At 49.7% G+C, this 21,068-nt stretch overlaps 2 protein-coding genes across 4 annotated transcripts in view; one reads left to right on the top strand and one right to left on the bottom strand.

Moving 5' to 3' along the window:
* The window catches only part of LOC310662857 (polyamine-transporting ATPase 13A3-like), a 60,786-nt gene extending 40,142 nt beyond the window's left edge, over window positions 1–20,644 (top strand). For 2 of the 3 annotated variants that reach the window (XM_083410053.1, XM_083410054.1), the window contains exons 21-33: window positions 1,850–2,025; window positions 3,494–3,622; window positions 4,713–4,792; window positions 6,454–6,496; window positions 6,626–6,735; window positions 7,668–7,764; window positions 8,938–9,010; window positions 10,100–10,271; window positions 12,629–12,831; window positions 13,980–14,068; window positions 15,287–15,367; window positions 16,811–16,900; window positions 18,127–19,850. In XM_083410053.1, the coding sequence (XP_083266179.1) occupies window positions 1,850–2,025; window positions 3,494–3,622; window positions 4,713–4,792; window positions 6,454–6,496; window positions 6,626–6,735; window positions 7,668–7,764; window positions 8,938–9,010; window positions 10,100–10,271; window positions 12,629–12,831; window positions 13,980–14,068; window positions 15,287–15,367; window positions 16,811–16,900; window positions 18,127–18,291 (1,508 nt within the window). In that variant the 3' untranslated portion in view covers window positions 18,292–19,850. Of the gene's footprint in view, window positions 1–1,849; window positions 2,026–3,493; window positions 3,623–4,712; window positions 4,793–6,453; window positions 6,497–6,625; window positions 6,736–7,667; window positions 7,765–8,937; window positions 9,011–10,099; window positions 10,272–12,628; window positions 12,832–13,979; window positions 14,069–15,286; window positions 15,368–16,810; window positions 16,901–18,126 lie in introns of all 3 variants that reach the window. The other variant, XR_014504336.1, reaches the window with a different exon arrangement.
* Window positions 1–21,068, bottom strand: part of UFSP1 (UFM1 specific peptidase 1) — a 189,692-nt gene that overhangs the window by 77,475 nt on the left and 91,149 nt on the right. The gene's annotated exons all lie outside the window — the stretch shown is intronic.

Below are 21,068 nucleotides of genomic sequence, written 5' to 3'. Positions count from 1 at the left end.
ATGGGGTAAAATTTATTGATGATTTGAGGACATATTGTCAACGCATTAAAAAATTCAGCGGGATTGATATAAACACATGCAGTAAGAGATAATTAAGGGGAAATGTATACAGCCGTACCTTGTTTTGCGGCAGGGATTCGTTCCGGAGCCCCGGCTACTAGCCGAAAAGGACGCAGGGCAAAGCGCCGCATCTGCGCATGCGCGCGGAGTGGTTTGCACTTCTGCAAACCTCCAAAGAAGGAGACTCCACCACACTCCTTGGCAGCAAATTCCACTGTCGAACAGCTCTTACTGTCAGGAAGTTCTTCCTAATGTTTAGGTGGAATCTTCTTTCTTGTAGTTTGGATCCATTGCTCCGTGTCCGCTTCTCTGGAGCAGCAGAAAACAACCTTTCTTTCTCCTCTATGTGACATCCTTTTATATATTTGAACATGGCTATCATATCACCCCTTAACCTCCTCTTCTCCAGGCTAGACATGCCCAGCTCCCTTAGCCGTTCCTCATAAGGCATCGTTTCCAGGCCTCTGACCATTTTGGTTGCCCTCCTCTGGACACGTTCCAGTTTGTCAGTGTCCTTCTTGAACTGCGGTGCCCAGAACTGGACACAGTACTCCAGGTGATGTCTGACCAGAGCAGAAGACAGTGGCACTATGACTTCCCTTGATCTAGATGCTATACTCCTATTGATGCAGCCCAGAATTGCATTGGCTTTTTTAGCTGCCGCGTCACACTGTTGGCTCATGTCAAGTTTGTGGTCAACCAAGACTCCTAGATCTTGTGATAAAGATATGCAGTGATAAAGAAGATATGAAATAAATACCCACAAAAGGGAAGTCGAGGGGAAGGTAAATTAGATTTCTAAAGGCTGTTTGTTTGTTTTTTGGCTAAAATGTTGAATATTTTTTTTTTCAAGTAAACAGAATCCAAATTACACCAGCCATTAGGACCTTAGAGCAGGACCAGGGGCAGTGGAATTAGGGGCCAGGATACCTGGGGTGCCTAGCTCCCCCCTCCCCAGCAGTATACCTGAAGGAGCATCTCTACCTCCATCATTCAGCCCGGACACTGAGGTCCAGCTCCAAGGGCCTTCTGGCAGTTCCCTCCCTGCGAGAAGCCAAGTTACAGGGAACCAGGCACAGGGCCTTCTCGATGGTGGCGCCCACCCTGTGGAACTCCCTCCCACCAGATGTCAAAGAAAAGAACAACTACCAGACTTTTAGACGACATCTGAAGGCAGCCCTGTTCAGGGAAGCTTTCAATGTTTAATAGGTTATGTATTTTGGTGTTCTGTTGGGAGCCGTCCAGAGTGGCTGGGGAAACCCAGTGTAATGGTTCTAGGGGTTGCTCGTGCGTAAGTTGCCGCCACTCCTGGCTAGGTTACCTGGTTGAACCCTTTCTGTCTGGACAGCCTCAAGTTCCGTGGCTGCCTCAGTCGCTGGCAGAATCCGTCAGTGGGCGTTTCTTGAACCTTTTGCAGCATAAAAGCTGTTTGACACCCAGTCTCCTCCTACTCTTCATGCGCGGAAGTCTTCTGCGCAAAGAGGGTGTGGGCAGCGGAGTACCCGTGCCCTCTCCGCTGGTCTCCGGCGTGGAGTCCTGGAGCCACCTCTCCGCTTCCCCCATCTGCCCCCCTTCTCCACTGGTGTTACGCTGATTTCCTTCCCCAGCGGATGGGCTGCCTCTCTCCCTACTGGGACCCTCTCCGGCATCCCTCTGGAGCCTTCTCTCTGCCTCCAGCTCCGATGGCAGTTCCCTGACACCCAGCCAGATGGGTGGGGTATAAATAATAAATTATTATTATTATTATTAGCTGCATTGCTGTGACGGTCTTCCTCTTCTCCCTGGCCAGGAGATAACCTGCTGACAGCCATCTCGGTGGGTCGCGAATGTGGCATGATTCCCGCCAAGGGCAAGGTGATTCTGACGGAGGCCCTCCCTCCCAGAGACGGGCAGCCGGCCACCATCCACTGGCAGTACGCGGACGAGCTCCCTGCGCTGGAAATATCGGACAAGGCGAGCAAGGAGGTGAGGCTCCTTCCCGATGCCTGCAGCAGCGACACCCCCTTTTGTGGCTCGTTTGGGGGGGGGCAGGCATTAAGAACGCAAGGGAGATCCTGCAGGATCAGGCCAACGGCTCATCTAGCGCAGCATCCGAACGGTTGCAAGCAGGCTTCCTGGAACCGTAGAGTTGGAACGGGGTACCCAAGGGCCATCCAGTCTGACCCCGAGCCCAAGAGGCAACCCACCCACCCATCCCTTCAGCAGCCCTGTTTAGGGAAGCTTTTAATGTTTGCTGTATTACAGTATTTTAATATTTTTTGGGGGGAAGCCGACCAGAGTGGCTGGGGAAGCCCAGCCAGATGGGTGGGGTATAAATAATAAATTATTATTATTATTATTATTATTATTATTATTATTATTATTACTTCACCTGTTTCCAGCAGCTGGGATTCGGAAGCGCTTGCTGCCTCCGGTCTCCCCAGGGGGTGCAAGTCACGGGCGCCAGGTCAGGCGTGGAGAGCCCTGCCCTCCCTTCGGTAACTTCAAAGACAAAGAAGGAACGAGCAGTTTATATTTATAGTCCTTTTTATTCAGTCATCTGGTTGCAAGCAAAAATCCACATCCCTCCGCAAAGAGGGGAGTTGGTTACTCTGAATCGTGGGTAGGCAAACTAAGGCCCGGGGGCCGGATGCGGCCCAATCGCCTTCTCAATCCGGCCCGCGGACGGTCCGGGAATCAGCGTGTTTTGGCATGAGTAGAATGTGTCCTTTTATTTAAAATGCATCCCTGGGTTATTTGTGGGGCATAGGAATTCGTTCATATTTCTTTTGAAAATATAGTCCAGCCCCCACAATGTCTGAGAGACACTGGACCGGCCCCCTGCTGAAAAAGATTCCTGACCCCTGCTGAGTGAATCCTCTCTGCATTCTTTCTACAGTGGTGCCCCGCAAGACGAATGCCTCGCAAGACGGAAAACCCGCTAGACGAAAGGGTTTTCCGTTTTGGAGGTGCTTCGCAGGACGAATTTGCTATGGGCTTGCTTCGCAAGACGAAAATGTCTTGCGATTCCTGGGGTTTTTCCCCCCTCCCCCCCTTTTTCCCAAGCCCCTAAGCCGCTTAACAGCTGATCGCTAAGCCGCTTAACAGCTGATCTAAGCCGCTTATCAGCTGATCTAAGCCACTAATAGCCTTTTAGCAGCTAATCTGCTAATCCCTTAAGCCTTTAATAGCCGCTAAACCGCTAATAGCGCTAATCTGCTAATGGGCTTGCTTCGCAAGACGAAAAAAACCGCAAGACGAAGAGACTCGCGGAACGGATTCTTTTCGTCTTGCAAGGCACCACTGTACTCTAATACCGATGGACCTCCTTGTCCATCGGTATTATACACCTCCTGTATAATAATAATAATAATAATAATAATAATAATAATAATAATAGTAATAATTTATTTATATCCCGCCCATCTGGCTGGGCATTCCTGTTTTCCTCCAGGAGATCAAGTTGATGCTGGACAAGGAGGACCAGCCCCCTGCGGCCCCCCCAGACACCAGCTACCACTTTGCGGTCGGCGGGAAGTCCTTCTCAGTCATCCTTGACCACTTCCCGGATCTCTTGCCCAAGGTACATCCTTTGGAGAGAATGGCAAAGTGGGGGGAAAGGTGGGAGGTTCAGACGCTGCTAGGGGCATCTCTAGGTAGGTCTGGGGAGGGAGAGAGGTCTCGCCTGCATCCGAACCCTTGGAGAGCCGCTGTTGTCACTCAGTGCAGAGAACGGCAAGCGGGGTGGACCGTGGGCCACAGAGCCAGGATTTGAACCCAGGACCTTGTCTTCACAACAACCCTGCAAGGTAAGTCACGGCCTAGGACCCCTGTACCTACGGGACCACTTCTCCCGGTATGCCCCACGGAGAGCCTCAAGGTCCATAAATAGCAACACCCTAGAGGTCCCAGGCCCTAAGGAAGTCAGATTAGCCTCAACCAGAGCCAGGGCCTTTTCAACTCTGGCCCCGGCCGGGTGGAACGCTCTGCCTCATGAGACCAGGGCCCTGATTTCTTTCCGCAGGGCCTGTAAGACAGAGTTGTTCCGCCTGGCCTTTGGCTTGGAGCCAATTTGATTCTCTCCCCCTCTTTCCTTTTTTCCTTTCTTCTTCTGTGATGGAACTCCTACTTGGGGACTTCCCTGGCTTTTTTCTGGCCCACGTAGGACCAGTCTGGATAGTTGGCCTTGGTGAAGACTTGACGTTTTCATCCCCCCCAAAAACGTTTTTGATTTGAGTTTCCGTTGAAATGAGGCTGCATTTTAATGTTTTAATGCTGTATTTTAATCTTGTTTTTAAGTTGTATTTCAATCAATTGGTTTTATATCAGTCGTTAACCACCCTGAGCCCAGTCTTGGCTGGGGAGGGCGGGGTATAAATGAAATTTATTATTATTATTATTAAAAGTGGCAGCAACAGGGCCCCCAAGGCCTCACCCAGCGAGCTTCACGGGCACAGAGTGGGAATTTGAACCCTTGTCTCTCGCAGGTCCAAGTCGGATCCTGCCATCTCCTTTCCTGTAGGTCCGTAGTTCCACATCTGCCTTTGCTGTCTTGCTTCGCCCTGGGTTTTCACGCTTTCCGGAGGGAGGGGGGGTTAGAACTGCTGCCCCAAGTGGGGCTGGGATGCCTCTGGTCTTAGTTCGACGGCAGCCCCCTTCTCCCTCCGTTGCAGCTGCTCCTCTGCGGCACGGTCTATGCCCGGATGGCCCCCGAACAGAAGACCCAGCTGGTGGAAGCCTTGCAGAAGATGGAGTGAGTACCTGTCCCTGCCATTGTGGCTCCCCGAGTCCCAGCCCCGGCTCCGGGAGGTTGGGGGTCTGGCCCCACAGGGCCTTGCAGAGCCAGGCAGAGGCCCAGGCCAGGTAGATAATGTGCCCCCCCCCTTTTCATTTTACCCTGGGGATAACTGAAGTCTTACAAATAAGTAAGTACAGTGGTGCCCCGCAAGAGGAATGCCTCGCAAGACGGAAAACCCGCTAGACGAAAGGGTTTTCCGTTTTCCAATGCGCTTCGCAGGACGAATTTCTCTATGGGCTTGCTTCACAAGACAAAAATGTCTTGCAATTCTTGCGATTTTTTTCCGCTCCTCACCCCCTTTTTCTAAGGCACTAAGCTGCTAATAGCCTTTTAGCAGCTAATCCGCTAATCCCTTAAACCTTTAATAGCCGCTAAACTGCTAATAGCGCTAATCCGCTAATGGGGTTGCTCCGCAAGACGAAAAAACCGCTAGACGAAGAGACTCGTGGAACGGATTCTTTTCGTCTTGCGAGGCACCACTGTATACAAATAATTTTCACAAAAGGTATGCTGACAAATAATTTTATTTCAAGGCTTGAACCGTTACCTGCATATAAAGACAAAATGGAAAATATAGATAGACAATAGTGCTTTTTAAAAAGACATAGGGAAAAGGATTATTTTAAGTAGTTACACTTAAAAATACTCTCCTAGCTTTCTTTTCTGCGAATTCTTGAAAAATCAAGCAACTTCGCCTTATCGTGGTTTATGTTCATCATGGCTAAACCGTTTAGGCGTTCTTGAGCCGTTGTCGATCGAAAGAAAGACTTAATTCGCTTTAATATATCGAAACTCCTCTACAGGCCGCTGTAGCTGGTAAGGATAAGAAAAGGCCTAATGCAATTAGAAGATTTGGAAAAACGTTTCCCAAATTCAAGTTTAGTATTTGGTGGGCAATTTCTTTCGGTTTTTTTTCTTTTTGTTTTTTTAAATGATATTTATTAGAAGTTTAAAAATTACAGAAAAAGGAAAAAGGAAAAACAATAAAAATTTTAACAAAACATACATTACAATTACAATTACAATACATAAAAAAACAAAGAAAAAGGAATATAGAAACATAAAAAGGCAATACAACAATGCAGAGAAGAAAAAGAAAGAAAGAAAACACTAAACACACACGTCCAGTATTCCATATCTTTACCTTTCATTAAATTGTTTCATCGACCTCCTCACACCTCCCTTTTTTGTATTCTATTTCAGTTAACTATTTCAGCAAATTCTTTCCATCTTTCTCAATTTTTCTTCTATAATTTATCTTAACGGTCTAACCTTAAATTTTTCATTTTGTCCCGTTATCAATCAGCTTTTACTTAATTCTTTATTACATTTCTGCTAAAACCATATGGCTTCATTCCAGCATCCTTCTAACATTCATTAATGTTTTTGTAGATAAGCTTTAATTTTTTTCCAATCTTCTTCGTATCGGAAGAAGGAGCACTTCACTTCGCCCCAATGCATCCCCTGCGATTGTGAATATGTTGACCGAGGCCCCCTTTGGAATCTGAGGGCCGGGCCAAGGGACCCATGTGGCTCCCCCCCCCCCCCCCCCGGTCTGGGCCTGTGGCCCCGTCTCCCTTCCAGCCCCGGATAACCTGCCTTGTTCTGCCTTCCAGCTACTACGTGGGCATGTGTGGGGACGGCGCCAATGACTGCGGGGTAAGTCGCTGAGGCCGCTTTTGCCTGCGTCCCATTACGGCGGCAGCAGATTCGCACCCAGGGCTGAGCTGCGGGTGTTGCTGCTTGCGTGTAAGGCCCGTAACGGCTCTCTTCCCTTCCCCTCCTCAGGCGCTGAAGCGGGCCCATGCCGGGATCTCCCTCTCAGAGCTGGAGGCCTCTGTGGCCTCGCCCTTCACCTCCAAGACGCCCAACATCTCCTGCGTCCCAGATCTTGTCCGGTAGGTGGCAGCTGGCTGGATCTCCAGGAAATCCGGAGGACTTGCAAATCGGTTTCCTTGCGGTGGGGTGGGTGGCCGGAATGCATGCTGGGATTTGTAGTGCGCTCGCCTCGCCATGTTTGGTGACAGCCATCCGCCTCTCCTCATTGAGGTTGAGGTTGGATCCTGACAAGAATGGGGCAACTGTGCCTCTGAAGGAGCAGGTGCGCAGCCTGGGAGTCATTCTGGACTCACCGCTGTCCATGGAGGCGCAGGTCAGTTCTGTGTCCAAGGCAGCTGTTTACCAGCTCCATCTGGTACGCAGGATGAGACCCCACCTGCCCGCAGACTGTCTGGCCAGAGTGGTGCATGCTCTGGTTATCTCCCGCTTGGACTACTGCAATGCCCTCTATGTGGGGCTACCTTTGAAGGTGACCCGGAAACTGCAACTAATCCAGAATGCGGCAGCTAGACTGGGGACTGGGAGACCACATAACACCAGTCCTGAGAGATCTGCATTGGCTCCCAGTACGTTTCCAAGCACAATTCAAAGTGTTGGTGCTTACCTTGAAAGCCCTAAATGGCCTCAAAGGCCCAGTAGACCTGAAGGAGCGTCTCCACCCCCATCATTCAGCCCAGACACTGGGGTCCAGCTCCGAGGGCCTTCTGGCGGTTCCCTCCCTGCGAGAAGCTAAGTTACAGGGAACCAGGCAGAGGGCCTTCTCTGTGGTGGCTCCCGCCCTGTGGAATGCCCTCCCACCAGATGTCAAGGAAATAAACAGCTACCTGACTTTTAGAAGACATCTGAAGGCAGCCCTGTTTGGGGAAGTTTTTAATGTTTGATGTTTTATCTTGTTTTTAATATTCTGTTGGGAGCCGCCCAGAATGGCAGGGGAAATCCGGCCAGTTGGGCGGGGTATAAAGAATAAATTATTATTATTACTCATCCCCAGCGAAGGCCGTGCTGCTCTGGTCACCTCCTTCTGCGTCTTCAAGTTCATGGCTCTCTACAGCATCATCCAGTATCTCAGCGTCCTGCTCCTCTACTCGGTGAGTAAAGGGCGTGAGGCCACCACGGCTGCCGGATCAGGCCCAAGGTGTCCTACCTGGCCCATCCTCCTGTGCAGAACAGCAACAACACTCCTGTTTCCTGCCTTCCAGTATTCCGGGCTAGACTGCTCTTAGGCGTGGAGGTTCTGCTGTCGCCCCAGACTTCCGTATACAGAGCCCTGCTGGACCGGCCCGTCCAGTCCAGTACCTTGTTCTCACAGTGGCCAGAATATGTTTATTTAATAGATGTATTAAATAGAACCGTACTGTCCGAAGGGTTCCTTTGGGTCATCTCGTCCAACCCCTGCAAGGCAGGAATCTTTTGCCCAACACTTGAACCCACAACCCTGAGACGCACGGTCTCGTACTCAAGGGGCTGAGCTTATTTCGGGAGACCTGCAAGGGGTAAATTCCCAGGGGCAGGTATTTGCTAAGGCTTTATGGGAGATGATATATAACGAAATGAAAAGGTATTTAAATATACCTTCCCGAAGAAACCAGAGGCCTTTCTCCTGGGCATGGTTGGCCAATTGGTGTTAAAGAAGGATAGAACTTTCTTTATGTACGCTACAACATCAACTCATCGCGAAGTATTGGAAGACACAAGAACTACCCACTCTGGAAGAATGGCAGATGAAGGTAATAGACTATATGGAATTGGCGGAAATGACCGGCAGAATCCGAGACTAGGGAGAACAGTTGGTGGAAGAAGATTGGAAGAAATTTAAAGACTATCTACAGAAATACTGTAAAATTAATGAATGTTAGAATGATGTTGCATTGAGGTTAAGGGTTTTTTTAGTAATAATATTATGAAGGAATAGGAAAAAATGGAATGTTAACAGATGGAAAGATAAAGTTAAAATTTATTAAGACCAAGATAAGGATAAAGGTAAAGAGGGAAAGGATTTGCTGAATAAATAAATTGAACTGGAATACAAAGAGGGGAGGTGTGGGGAGGTCCGGGAAACAAGCGAATGTAAGATATGTTATGAAAGATTGAATTGTTTTTAATTGTTTTAAAAAAAAATTTTTAATTTTTTCTCTTTTTCTTTTTGTAATGTTTTGGAAAAATTTAATAAAATATTATTAAATAAATAAATAAAATAAAAAGGTATTTGCAGGATTGAGTGAGAGCTGAAGGCTGCTTCCGACCTCTCCCTTCTCTTCCAGATCCAGGGCAACTTGGGAGATGTGCAGTACCTCTTCATCGACGTGGCCATCATCATGTCATTGGCCTTCACCAGTAAGTGGTCCAGGGGAGCAGGGACCTCCTAGCACCCTTAACAAACTACATCTCCCAGGATCCTTTGCGGCAGGGGAGCCATGACTGCTTAAAGGGGCATGGCAGTGCATTAAAGGTCCGGTGTGAAAGTGGCCAGGGAATCCCTTGTGTGGGTGGCTTGCAATTAAATCAGCTACGTAGTAACATATTAACTGGGAGCGGCCGCCAAGACCGCATAACACCGGTCTTGAAAGACCTACACTGGCTCCCAGTATGTTTCCGAGCACAATTCAAAGTGTTGGGGCTGACCTTGAAAGCCCTTGACGGCCTCAAAGGCCCAGTAGACCTGAAGGAGCGTCTCCACCCCCATCGTTCAGCCCAGACACGGAGGTCCAGCTCCGAGGGCCTTTTGGCGGTTCCCTCCTTGCGAGAAGCCAAGTTACAGGGAACCAGGCAGAGGGCCTTCTCAGTGGTGGTGCCTGCCCTGTGGTACACCCTCCCACCAGATGTCAAAGAGAAAAACAACTACCAGACTTTTAGAAGACATTTGAAGGCAGCCCTGTTTAGGGAAGCTTTTAATGTTTGATAGGTTATTGTATTTTAATCTTTTGTTGGAAGCCTCCCAGAGTGGCTGGGGAAACCCAGCCAGATGGGCGGGGTATAAATAAATTATTATTATTATTATTATTATTATTATTATTATTATTATTATTATTATCATTATTATTATCATTATTATTATTATTATTATTATTATTAACAACGAAGCGCGTATACAATTTGGTGGCGTCAGCATTGCCCTGGTAAAGGTCTGGGGTGGGGGGAGGGAAGACTGTGTGTGCCCCCCTCCCTCCCCAGGGACCAACAGTGTAGAATCATAGCTGTCAACATTTCCCTGTTTTTAAGGGAAATTCCCTTCTTCAGAATAGGATTCCTCGCAAGAAAAGGGAAAAGTTGACAGCTATGGTAGAATGGTGGCTGACCTGCTCCATGCAGAATTGGGGGGATGGGACCTGAGCCCCCCAGCACCCCATCTGGGCTGGGCGCCTGGCGGGGAAGGGGCTGTGAGACCCTCCGCCCCACCTTCCCACCCCTCTTCTCCCTCTTCAGTGAGCCTGAACCGCGCATGGAGGGAACTGGTACCCCAACGGCCGCCCACCAGCCTGGTATCTCCCCAGCTCCTGCTCTCCGTCTTCACCCAGATTCTGCTGTCCCTGGGCTTTCAGGTTGGAGCCTTCCTCCTTGTCCAGGGACAACCTTGGTACCACAGCCAGGAGAACGGGTGAGTGGCCGGGGCGAGGTCTTCGGGGCAAGGGAGGGTGCAATAGCTTGAGGACCGCCTCTGCAACCGTGCTCTGAGGCTCCTCCTCGTCCGCCTCTTCCAGAGGGCGGCCTTTTCTGCAGTGGCCCCCCTGTTTGTGAGACGCTCTCCCCAGGGAGGCTTGCCTGGTACCTTCGTCACACACCTTTTAAGTGCCGTACTGAGGCAAGGAAGAAGGGCTACCCCTATGCTATCCATATAATCAGTTATCAGTAATCAGTATATTCATATATGCTCACACATAATCAGGGCTTACAGTATTGTATAATCCATTTTGAATCAAAGGGAAGCTGTGCCTTAGCTAACTGCATACTGCTTGAAACAGCAAAATTAGGAGCCGACCTTTCCCCTACAAACATCCGTGTACCCTGGACAAGGGGGAGACGTGAATCAGAGATTCTGGTACAAAATCCCCTCAGATACAGGCTAAATTAATCCACAGAACAGGAAGAGCAAAACCACAAAATCTCCAAACTCCCTGTCCTGTCATAACTAGGGGAGAGGTTAGACAGAGCGTCACTGCAAGCAACGGAAAGCAGAACTAGAACTCTGTGCTTGACCAGGAGCTGGAAGCATGGCAAGAAGCTTGCTAATTGGCTAATTTTGCTGGCGATATCGTGACTGCCTCATGGTTGTCTCATGATCTATGATTTGCTGTGATCTGCTCAGGTATAAAGACCTCTGGATTTCTGTCAATCGGGGTCCCAGTTCCTTTTGGAAGAGATTCCAAACTGGGTCCTTATTGCCTGGCAATAAACTTCACCTTTTAATTCTCCATTTACTGAGTTTGCCTGATCCTTATTGACGCCAAGAGGGTACCTGCTTACGTTCATTGCTTCAGTACGAAAACTTCAAAGACATCCTTTAACTGTGTTGTTAGGTATATCGGTTTATTTTGTTTCGTTGTTACGATGCGTGTTGTGTTTTTATATATACCGTATTTTTTGCACCATAACACTCACTTTTTTCCTCCTAGAAAGTCAGGGGAAATGTCTGTGCGTGTTATGGAGCGAATGCCTGCGGATGGCGGGGGGATCTGCTGCAGTCGTGAGCAGAGGATCCATGGTTCCCCTTCCTTCCCTCCTCCGTGGCTCGCTTTGAAACAGCAAAGCGGGAGAAGAGCTGCTGAGTGGGGAGGAGAGAGGGACAGAGAGCCTGCTTGCTTTAAAGGAGCAAAGCAGGAGAGGAGAGGAGCCTTCTCCTCTTATACCCCTCTTCTGCATTACTAACAGCATCCTTCTCCACCCACCCCACGCGTGTTCCTTGTCCCTTGAGTGCTTTTCCTTCCCTCCCCACTTAAAAGGTGATCCACATGGATCATCAGGATTTTTGCATTGGGCTACCCCAAACTCACCGTCAGATCACACGTCTGTGGCCACAGCATGAAGCACAAAAATCATAAATCCACTGTTTCGTTTAGAATATTTTTTTTCTTGTTTTCCTCCTCTAAAAACTATGTGCGTGTTATGGTCAGGTGCGTGTTATAGAGCGAAAAATACGGTAATTTTTATTAAATTTTCTGTTTCACAATTTAAAAGACTCGTTTTAAGTCCTTAAGATATTCGTCCCTTCTTCTCTTTCCATGGTTCGTTTTCCATATCGTAAACCCCTGCGGGGAAAGCTGGTTTGCTGCATCTGGAATGTGTTACGTGTATATTTATATAGCATATAGATGCCTTTCCCCCCCCCCCCCAATTTTTTTTATTGATTTTCCGAAGAATTTTTTAAAGAAACAGACAAACATAAATCTCAACCGTATTTAAACCAAACTTAATAGCATTGTTAAATGACTTCATCGTATCCCCCCGGTTGAATTTCAGTGTATATCATTTTAAGGGTTTTCCAAAACCACTATTCTTATAAAATTAACTTAATCACTCGACATCATTATATTTTCCTTTCCAATTCAGTATTAAACATATTAATTCATCCATTACCTAGTTATGTCCTGAGCCTATCTGTTGTTTGCAAGCTTCTCCAATTAATTTAACTTAACATATTTAACTAAACAGTCTTTAAATTTCATCCATTCTTCCTGATAGTCCTCCTTCTGGTCACGGACTCTTCCGGTCAGGTCGGCCAGCTCCGAAAAGTCCATCATCTTCATCTGCCAATCTTCTATTGTTGGAACTTCTTGTGTTTTCCAATTCTTAGCTAATAAAATTCGAGCAGGGGTTGTGGCATACAAAAATAATTTAACATCTTTCTTGGGCTATTATAGATAGCCTTTCTCATTGTCCGCTGCCTTGAGCTTTTGGGAAAGGCGGGATGTAAGCGAACGAGCTTGACGGGGGTCTCCTCCTCCCTCCCTCCCCCAGGACCTGCAACCTTCTTCCCAACAACACAACCCCGGAGAACGTCACCGCAGGGTTGGCGCCGGAAGGCAGCGGCGAAGACGACGAGGACTCCGTGCGCGGCTTCGAAAACACCACCCTGTTCTACGTCTCCTGCTTCCAGTACGTGGCCGTGGCGCTGGCTTTTGCCAAAGGCCGCCCCTTCCGCCAGCCCACCCGCACCAACGGTGAGTCCGGCAGCGCCACGCCGGGCTCTCGGGGCCCGTTTTCGCGCACGCGGTTCAGGGGGGGACACCCCAATTTCAAGCAAGGGATCGGGAGGGTTTGCTCGACTCTGTGTGGCTTTGGGGTTTCAGGGAACGTGGTTCTATGCCTGCCCGCAGCTGCTCGCTCCTTTAAAAAGAATACTTTTGCATGATAGTTGCCGTATTTGTCACCCTATAGGATGCACTTTTTCCCCTCCAAAAATGAAGGGGAAATGTGTGTGCGTCCTATGGGGCGAATGCAGGCTTCAGGAAGCTCTGCGCAACCCTAGGGAGACCGGCTCCGAGGGTTGCGCAGAGCTGCCTGCAGTCCCGGGCTTCGCGCAGCTCTGCGCAGCCCTAGGGAGCCCGGCACGAAGTCACACCGGTCTCCCAAGGGTTGTGCAGAGCTGCCTGCATTCCAAAGCCTGGGGCGCACTAAAGAGCACGCCCGGGCTTTGCGCAGCTCTCCGCAAGCCTGGGGAGACTGGCGCGACTTCCCACCGGGCTCCCTAGGCTTGCGGATAGCAGGCTGTTCTGGGGGCTGGGGTCGGGGGAAGCTCGGGCTTCCCCCGCGCCAGCCCCGTGACGGGGGGGGGGGATATTTTCCCCCCCTCTATTTCCCCCACCAAAAAACTAGGTGCATCCTATGGGGCGGTGCACCCTATAGGGCGAAAAATACAGTACAGTGGTGCCTTGCAAGACGAAATTAATTCGTTCTGCGAGTCTCTTCGTCTAGCAGTTTTTTCGTCTTGCGAAGCAACCCTATTAGCGGATTAGCGCTATTAGTGGTTTAGCGGCTATTAAAGGCTTAGCGGATTAGCTGCTAAAAGGCTATTAGCGGCTTAGGGGCTTAGAAAAAGGGGGTGGGGAGCGAAAAGAAATCTCAAGACTCACAAGACATTTTCGTCTTGCGAAGCAAGCCCTTTCGTCTAGCGGGTTTTCCATCTTGCGAGGCATTCGTCTTGCGGGGCACCACTGTATTTGAACAATAATTTTAAATAACTATTATTTCAAAACAACAAGGATTGTGATATTCATTGTTTATTGCACTCCTTTTTACAATCAAGCAGTGTATAAACTTTATGAAGCAAAGTGAGTTTATAAATCCACGCTTTGCTCCTGTTTTTCAGCGCTGTTTGTCGTCTCCCTCGCTGCCACCTCTGGCTTTCTGCTCTTCCTCCTGCTCTGGCCCATCCCTGCCTTGGATGAATTTTTTGAGGTAAGGGGCCTGCAGCTGCCCCCCACTCATCCCAGGACGCTGTGAGCTGGAGGGGGCCCCTCTGGATTCTGCAACTGGGGAAGGCTCTGCTGTCTCGCACTCCCCGTTGCAGATTTTGGGACACTCCCAAGTCCAGCAGCCTTATCTAGGGCTACACTAAGGTCCTGAGTGCCTGGTTGGGGCAGCCGATTCAGTGGGGGGGGGGACTGGTCGAAGGGGAGAGGGTATAATATTTAATCCTTAAATTAAATGATTAATGCTTTAACCTTGTGTTTTTATGCTGTGAACCGCCCCAATATCTTCAGGTGAAGGGCAGTATGCAGATATTATTATTATTATTATTATTATTATTATTATTATTATTATTATTATTATTATTAATACCCTACAAATCTGGCTGGGTTCCCCCAGCCACTCTGGATGGCTCCCAACAGAATATTAAAAACGCAATCAAACCTTAAAAGACTTCCCTAAACAGGGCTGAGGGACGCGGGTGGTGCTGTGGTCTAAACCACAGAGCCTAAGGCTTGCCGATCAGAGGGTCAGCGGTTCGAATCCCCGCGATGGGGTGAGCTCCTGTTGCTCGGTCCCTGCTCCTGCCTACCTAGCAGTTCAAAAGCACACCAGTGCATGTAGATAAATAGGTACCGCTCCGGTGGGAAGATAAACGGCGTTTCCGTGCGCTGCTCTGGCTCGCCAGAAGCGGCTTAGTCCTGCTGGCCACATGACCCGGAAGCTGTACGCCGGCTCCCTCGGCCAGTAAAGCGAGATGAGCGCCGTAACCCCAGAGTCGTCCACGACTGGACCTAATGGTCAGGGGTCCCTTTACCTTTACCTTTAAACAGGGCTGCCTCCAGATGTCTTCTAAAAGTCAGATAGTACTTTAACTCCTTGAAATCTGATGGGAGGGTGCCACCACCGAGAAGGCCCTCTGCCTGTTTCCCTGCAACCTCGCCTCCTGCAGGGAGGGAACCGCCAGAAGGCCCTCGGAGCTGGACCTCTGTGTCCGGGCCGAACAATGGGGGTGGAGACGCTCCTTCAGGTATCATTTATACAGCTATAAATTGGCTGAACGTGAGCCAGGGATAACAGCTTTTCAAAGCTTGGCTCTTAGCATCCCTCTAAGGAACCCCTGGACCACTGAAGGGTCCTCCAACTCATTTTGGGAACCTCTGCCATAGAAGGAAAGCAAGACTCCCTGCCCCCTCTTTTTTCCAGCTGGCTTGCATCCCCTTTGAGTGGAGACTCATCCTGCTGGCCTTGACGCTGAGCAACCTGGCGCTGTCCCTCTCCCTGGAGGTGAGTCGGGGAGAGGGGAAGGATCCTGCTCCCCTCTTGGGGGTGTTTGCCAAGGGGGCAGGAGAGTGGGTGGGCTCTTTTCCTCTCCCCAATTTGGGTTTCCAAGTCTCCGTCCCGTAACAGACCAAGCCTGTCGTTCTCTCTGTTCGCCTCCCTCCTTAACCTGTACGGCAAGAGTTTGCTACTTTACTGGATTGTTTGTTACGCAGGTGAGGGGCCGCCTCTTAAATAAAACGATTAATCCATGAAGGACCCTCCCAGCGTTTATTATATCTATGGCAATAGGGCAGCCCTGCCAACCAGTGGCTCGGAAGAGCCGGTTCGAAAAGGCTGCCCAAAGACATATCAGAATGGAGCATAGGTAGCAGTTCAGACACAGCAACCGAGGAATCCTCAAACAACGCCGTTCTCCATACATCAGGTTACAGGCCAAGGGATATCAAGATACCGTATTTTTCACTGCATAAGACGCACCTATTTTTTCTTCCTAAAAAGTAAGGGGAAATGTCGGTGCGTCTTACGGAGCGAATGTGTGGTCCCTGGAGCCGAATTCCCCAGGGGCAAAAAGCAGATCATGCTCTCTTTTTTTTTTGAAAGAGGGAAGGGGGTGTTGAAACAAAGCCGCTGATCATTTGCCGATGGGGAGAGAGATAAGGGAGGCTAGAGATAAAGGAGGCTGCCTGGGAGGGGGGAGTTAATGACAGCGAACTTTCAAGGAGAGGAGACAGGAAGACTAAAGCAATGAGGAGAGAAATGAGAAGAAAAGGAGGAGCAAAAAAACTCTCCAGCTAAGGAAAAGACACTAAGGCAAACAAGAGGGAAGGGGAGGTTGAAAGGAAACAGCTGATCGATAAGTGATCAGGAAGGAGATAAGGGATGCTAGCGATAAAGGAGGCTGCCTGGGAGGGGGGAGGTAAAAGCCCATCGATCCTCAGGATTTTTGCATTGGGTCACTCCAAATTCACCATCAGATCACATAGCATGTCCATGGCTGCAGCCTGCAGCAAAAAAACACATGCATCCACTGTTTTGTGGGGCCGCAATGGCGCAAAAACGTGGTTACAAAGCACGGATCCACGTGGATCCTCAGGATTTTTGCTTTGGGCTACCCCAAACTCACCGTCAAATCACACATCTGTGGCCACAGCACGAACCACAAAAATCATACATCCACCGTTTCGTTCAGAATATTTTCTCCCCTTGTTTTCCTCCTCTAAAAACTAGGTGCGTCTTATGGTCAGGTGCGTCTTGTGGAGCGGAAAATACGGTACATTGGTATCAACTTCCCTGGGGTGTATCAAAAGGAGGGAGGCGCGAGAGTCACAAAATGCAGGGAACATTCGTGGAGGCATTCAAGCCAAAGGTTCAACACAATGAATATTGGGACGTTTTTAAAACAAAATAAAAACCCTCACCCTGGGTCTCAATTCTTGTATCGCCTAGAACTTTGTCTGCGACTGCGACACCCTGTGGCAGCGGGTTTGCTACACGAGGAGGAAGTACGAGTATCCGAACCGGGCCACCTACCCGCAGGTACGGGCAGACCGACGGTTTGTGGGTTTGTTGCTTTACTGCCCTCCTTATCCCACAGCGACCTCAAAGTGGTGCGCGTGTTTCTCCCCACAACGACCCTGTGAAGGAGGCCAGGCTGAGAGTGAGGGGCTGGCAGCCAAGCTCATCACCCATCGGGTTTGCCCCAGGCCCTAGTCCGACACTCTAACCACTAAACCACGCTGCTTCTGTTGTGAGGAAGAGGGCAGGGCGTGGGGAGCAGCCAGTGGGAGGGCGTGTCTGAAACCCCATAGATTATGTGGGTTGGTACTACAAAGCTGCCGGGATACATGACTGATGTGCGGGGAGAACAATGGCCCTGTGGAACGCCCTCCCATCAGATGTCAAGGAAATAAACAACTATCTGACGTTTAGAAGACATCTGAAGGCAGCCCCATTCAGGGAAGTTTTTAAGGACTGATGTTTTGATGCTTGGGTAGGCAAACTAAGGCCCAGGGGCAGGATCCGACCCAATCGCCTTCTCAATCCGGCCTGCGGACGGTCCTGGAATCAGCGTGTTTTTACATGAATAGAATGTGCCCTTTTATTTAAAATGCATCTCTGGGTTAATTGTGGGGCTGCCTGGTGTTTTTACATGAGTAGAATGTGTGCTTTTATTTAAAATGCATCTCTGGGTTATTTGTGGGGCACTGTCTCTGAGGGACAGTGGACCGGCCCCCTGCTGAAAAAGTTTGCTGACCCCTGTTTTAATGTATTTTTAATATTTTGTTGGAAGCCGCCCAGGTTTTTTAACAAATGTTAAATGGAACATTTTCTTCAATCCGCTGTATATCATTTCCCGAAAGTTTTTCATTACAATCCCACCACATATGATAAAATGTCCCCTCCTTTTCCTTACACTTCCAACATATATTTGAACTAGTTTTGTACATTTTCCCTAAGTGCACTGGTGTTGTGTACCATCTGTACATCATCTTCATGTAATTTTCCTTCAATAGGGAACAACCTGTAAATTTTAAGTCAGTTTTCCATACTTTTCCCCAATCTTCCATCATAATGTTGTGACCTACATCTTGTGCCCATTTAATCATAACTGATTTTACCTCTTCATCTTCCGTCTCCCATTCTGATAGTATGCTGTATGCAGCCTTCAGTAGTTTCACTCTCCCTTCAATCACAGTTCTCGATTCTGGGCTCCCAGAGCTGTCGGAAGATACTGACCCCCCCTTCCCCTCTCCCCATTGCAGCTGGAGCTGGACGAGGGGGCGCCTGGCTACTCCTGCCGCCGGAACGCCCCTCCCCGGGCCAAGTACAAGCGCCTAGCCCAGGAGCTCCTCTTCGACCCGGACTGGCCTCCCCAGCCCCGGACGAGCACCCGCGCCCAGGTGCCCCCCGCCGAGAGCAGCGCCTGATGGCGGCGGACCCCGCAGGAACCGGGTGCGCAAGGCGGAGAGGCCCTTGTGTCGCTGCAGCCACAGTCCTTGCCGGGAAAAGGCCTCCGAGCTTTGATTATCGTTATTATTTATTCCACACCCTTTCCTCGCTGGGGCTGCGTTGAGGGGAAGCGCCTCTTGGGAACTGTAGTTTGCAAGCTGCTATTTCTCTCCGTAAGGTGGGCGTGGCGAGACCTCATGCACCAAGCCATGTACCGTTCCATGCGTCTCGCGCAGCGGCGGTTCGGTTCCGAGGGTTCTGCGCGTATGCGGAAATGGCATGTATCCAAACCCTGGGAGTCACCCAAGCGCCGGGGGGGGGGGGCGGGGAATCCCCTGTACTCCCAGCGCCCAGCAAGCAAAGCGAGGGGAGCTTAAAAGGCTCTTAGCCTGCCAGATTGCCTCCTCGCTCCACATTTGCCCACTCAACCTCTTCGATTTGCAGAATCGGGCTATGTAACGCCCATTTCCTGCGCCCGCAAGCCCTCGATCGTTCGGCGTGGTAGCGCCTGCAGACTTTGGAACTCCCCGCCTATTGATTCCAAAGCGAGCACTTTCAGCCGTGCCCCTTTCAGCGCCTGCTTAAAAGCGTTCTCCTTTAGGCAACCTGACTTGAAATTTCAACCGGTTTCAGCTATTCACTACAGCGGTACCTCTGGTTGCGAAAGGGATCCGTTCCGGAGGCCCATTCGCAACATGAAAAGAACGCAACCCGCAGCAGAGCGTCTGTGCATGCGCGGGTTGCGATTCGCCGCGCATGTCATCATTTTGCGCATGCACGAGCGGAGAAACCCGGAAGCAACCCTTTCCGGTACTTTCGGGTTGCCGTGGGACGTAACCTGAAAGAACGTACCCTGAAGCAGACGTAACATGAGGTATGACTGTACAGTGGTACTTCGGGTTACATACGCTTCAGGTTACGTACGCTTCAGGTTACAGACTCCGCTAACCTAGAAATAGTGCTTCAGGTTAAGAACTTTGCTTCAGGATGAGAACAGAAATCGTGCAGCAGCAGCAGGAGGCCCCATTAGCTAAAGTGGTGCTTCAGGTTAAGAATAGTTTCAGGTTAAGAACAGATCTCCGGAACGATGTAAGTACTTAACCCGAGGTACAACTGTACATTTTAAATTTCTGCCGTTGACCAAGTTCCCCTCGATTTCGTATTTTCATGTTTTGGGAGAAACCGCTTTGAGGTGCTTGCCACCAAGCGGCGCATGGATTTTACAGAATAAATGAGCAGAAACCAACCTTGCGGGGCTCTAGGGTACCTGGGGTGTGTGTGGCAGTGCAGGAACTCAGATGTTAATGAACATAGCACAGCCGGCGCAATGAGCAGGCATCTCACTCCCCAAGCATATCAGACAGCTTAGAGAAGGGGTCCCCAAAGTAAGGCCCACGGGCCGGATCAGGCCCGAAGGACTCGTTTATCTGGCCCATGGCGACCCCCACCACCCGCTTTTACCGGCGCTGCGCAGCCACCCACTTCTGGGTCGGAGGAGCACCGGAAATAGCTTGTGTGCATACGCAAGTGTTATTTCCGGTGCACATCCGGGTCGGAGGTGGCCTGTGAACATGCACACAAGCTATTTCCGCATGCGCATAAGTGATTTCTGGTGCTCCTCCGACCCGGAAGCGGGCAGCCGTGCAGCGCAGTGCCGGTACGTGCCGGTACGTTTCCGGTGCTCCTCCAGCCCGCCGCGCAATCGGCGCTGGAGACACCGGCCCGAGGCGCGACAAGTTTGCTGACCCCTGGCTTAGAGGCTCTTTACGCCCTGGGTAACCCCAGGTGGACCTGGTGCGAAAACAGCCCTCGAACGCTCCACCTCGCCCGGATTCGACTGGCGCCGTTTCAGCCGCGCATGGCTGAAATGGCACGAGTCAAATGCGCAGGGGATACGGTTGCGCTGCACAGCAACGGTTAGCTGGTACGTCCCCCCCCCTCTTTCCTCCCCGATTCCGGCCCCCATAAACACCCCACCTGCCCTGTTTTTAACGGTACCAGGAATTAGTATTACGGTTAATTACCTCTGCAGAAAAGTCAGGGTTTTTAAGTGGGTTCTTTTGGGGTGGGTGGGGGAAGTTTGACTTGGGGCTGGTCTTTTTTAAGGGGGGGTGTCTTTTGGATACCTCGCTCCTCCTCTGGCAATTTGGGGGGTGAAGCAAGAGCCTTTGGGTGGGGGGCCTGTGCCCCTCTTTTGGGATCAAGGAACAGGAAGCCGCTGCCTCCGAAGGGGGGGGGGGCGGGGGCGTCTTTTAAACTACTTTTTCTTTCACTGGCTTTCTTTTTTTTATTAAAAGGAAAATAAACAAATAAAGATTATTATATGTAAAACTTCTACGTTGTTGGGTTTTTTTGTAACTAATTATTATTTAATTTCCAATTACTAAAATCCGATGTAAACCACATGTTATCCATTTCAAATGGCAATTCAGATTCAAATATATATCAGTTCTAAAGCCAATTATACATTTTGGGTGGCCTCCCGTGTGGTAGATTTCAAGGTGAGATGTTTTTGTTTCATCCAGTTACATTCAGCCTTGATCTTAATGCCTTATCAACAGCTACAGGTGTTTTGACTTCCATTCGTATTAACACATTTAATCAATTTAATTTTTTATAAAATTTATAGAATATTTTTTTTTAAAAAAACCCTCTAAATTATTGTTGATTGTGGGAGAAAATCTCTCTCTCTCTCTCTCTCTCTCTCTCTCTCTCAAATTCTTCTTCCAGAAGTTCTGGAGGGATAGTGGGGAAA

The sequence above is a fragment of the Podarcis tiliguerta genome, assembly GCF_965153285.1.
Source record: "Podarcis tiliguerta genome assembly, chromosome: 13".
NCBI classification, from domain to species: domain Eukaryota; kingdom Metazoa; phylum Chordata; class Lepidosauria; order Squamata; family Lacertidae; genus Podarcis; species Podarcis tiliguerta.
The sequence above is the reverse complement of the archived record's forward strand: the minus strand, read 5'-3'. Positions and strand labels throughout refer to the sequence as shown.